Source organism: Stenella coeruleoalba (assembly GCF_951394435.1).
Source record: "Stenella coeruleoalba genome assembly, chromosome: 11".
NCBI lineage: Eukaryota > Metazoa > Chordata > Mammalia > Artiodactyla > Delphinidae > Stenella > Stenella coeruleoalba.
In genome coordinates, this window is record NC_137157.1 from 93,385,470 (window position 1) to 93,388,011 (window position 2,542).

The 2,542-nt window shown below is 34.1% G+C and overlaps 1 protein-coding gene across 1 annotated transcript; it reads right to left on the reverse strand.

The window, feature by feature from the left end:
- Positions 1–1,598: 1,598 nt before the first annotated feature.
- Positions 1,599–1,895, reverse strand: LOC307194130 (protein CEBPZOS-like). The gene has a single exon (XM_079937016.1). The coding sequence runs from the start codon at positions 1,878–1,880 to the stop codon at positions 1,638–1,640; it is 243 nt and encodes an 80-aa protein (XP_079793142.1). The 5' UTR covers positions 1,881–1,895; the 3' UTR covers positions 1,599–1,637.
- Positions 1,896–2,542: the final 647 nt, after the last annotated feature.

Genomic DNA, 2,542 nt, shown 5'->3' on the forward strand with positions numbered 1-2,542 from the left:
CAAACGCAACTATAATCGTTAGCAAGATAATGGAATATGGCTTTGCATTTACTAAATTGTTGAGCCATTATCTGCTCAACTACTAACATTCAGTTTAAAGAGTATTTTTCTCTAGTTATCATAAATGGAAGTAATGGTGAACCTGAGAAATTTATGAGCAATAACACTTGATGTTTAGGAGAATATAATTTATCATTCACAGCATACAATTTTGCAAGATTAAAAATGTTCATTTTGCCACAAGAATTCAAGATTGCTTAGATTCTTTCAGTTAGGTCATCCAAGGTGAACTTTCAAGTTCTTACAAATTCTTCCCCATGAATTTTCATTGACTAAGTCAACAGGAAATTCTCCATTTTATCTGAAGTTTCAAAATATGCATTTTTATTTCTCTATTTTTCTGTGTATGAAACTTATGCTTCCTTATGTATTATTTTTACTGTATAAGTTTAAATTCCTTGGAGAATGTTTTAAGTATAAAATTTAATTTTATAAACATGTATTCATTATCTCATAAAGCAAGATGAACTGTGTAAAGCAGAGGTCCACACACTTTTTCAATAAAGGGCCAGAGAGTAAATATTTTAGATTTTGCAGGCCCCACACAGTCTTTGTTGCATATCTATCTTCATTTATGTCTTTTTTTTTCTTAACAACGCTTAAAAATGTAAAAACCTTGTGGGCCGTACAAAAGCACGCTTCATTTGTCCTGTGGTCCTTAGTTTGCCAATCTCTGAAAAGCTTTGATTTCAAAATCTTACATGCACATAAATAACTATAATAAAAGGCAGGTATGTAATGCTATATAAGTACAAATGTGTAGATATGCAGTATTTGATCCTCTTCCAGGGTTCTTCCCAGCAATGGCATCATTATCTACACAATTACTAAGTCAGAGACCTTGGACTCATCCTTAAAACAAATCTCTACCCTTCCCTTGCCTCTTGTATTCACTTACTTATTTAATTTTTGAATTTTATTTATTTTTTATACAGCAGGTTTTTTGTTTGTTTGTTTTGTTTTATGACGAATTTTATCCCAAAGTGGCTCTAGTAGAGACACTGATGTAGAGTTTTAAGTATTGTTTCAGGTAAAGTGAAAACGGATAAAAGCAATATTTTTAGTTAATATAGTTTTAGATAGTGTGAGTTAAAATGTAATAAACATTAATGAACTTATTTAGAAATCAGAAACAGACTCACAGGCATAGAAGAAAAACTTGTGGTACCAAAGGGCAAAGGAGAGGGGGATAAATTGGATAAACAAGGTCCTACTGTATAGCGCAGGGTACTATATTCAATGTCTTGTAATAAACTATAATGGAAAAGAAAAAATGTAATAAATATTAAAAATAGATATTTTACTATCTTATCTATTTTGAAAGGTTTATATGTTTAGAATTATAGGGGAGTTTTTTTTAAAGAACAGGTTTATTTTGAGTAATAAACAAAACTCCATTTATCACATAATAAACAAACCTTCCATCAATTTCTTCACAGTCCAAAGAACAAAACCTCTGACTTAATTAGAGTTTACACTTAATCTTAAATAGTCTAAAATCCATCCATGTCAACGTAGGAATTTCAATCTTGCCTGATACTACGAAATAGGACAAATTTTGATCGATGGTCACATTCCTAATTTTTGCTGTTCAGCCATTTTTCTTGATCTTGTTCTCTGATGCCATACATTCCAGAGTGTTCAATGGATTTGTAATAAACTTCCAAGAGGAAAGGGAATTTCTTGCTCATTGTTTGCCTGAAATCTTGGCTTGTGTTCATCTTTTTAAACAAAAAATATGCTCCAAAAATGCCCACAAGTTCACCTACTAAAACTCCTTTAAAGATCTTCTTTGCCAGTGGATCCAGAGTACGGGCCATCCTGAGGGGTGTACTCACCGGGCTGCCTATACAGCAGGTTTTTATTAGCTATCCATATTAGTGTATATATGTCAATCCCAATCTCCCAGTTCATCCCACCCCCCACCACCCTGTCCCACTTTCCCCCCTTGGTGTCAATACCTTTGTTCTCTACATCTGTGTCTCTATTTCTGCCTTGCAAACTGGTTCATCTGTACCATTTTTCTAGATTCCACATATATGTGTTAATATACGATACGTGTTTTTCTCTTTCTGATTTATTTCACTCTGTATGACAGTCTCTAGGTCCATCCACGTCTCTACAAATGACCCAATTTCGTTCCTTTTCATGGCTGAGTAATACTCCACTGTATAAATGTACCACTTCTTTACCCATTCCTCTGTTGATGGACATTTCAGTTACTTCCATGTCCTGGCTATTGTAAATAGTCCTGCAATGAACATCGGGGTGCATGTATCTTTTCGAATTATGGCTTTTTTTTTTAAACATCTTTATTGGGGTATAATTGTTTTACAATGGTGTGTTAGTTTCTGCTTTATAACAAAGTGAATCAGTTAGACATATACATATGTTCCCATATCTCTTCCCTCTTGCATCTCCCTCCCTCCCACCCTCCCTATCCCACCCCTCCAGGCTGTCACCAAGCACCGAGCCAATATCC

Bases quoted from the DNA above. Each gene is read 5' to 3' on its own strand.
- LOC307194130 (XM_079937016.1), bottom strand. From the start codon at position 1,880: ATGGCCCGTACTCTGGATCCACTGGCAAAGAAGATCTTTAAAGGAGTT.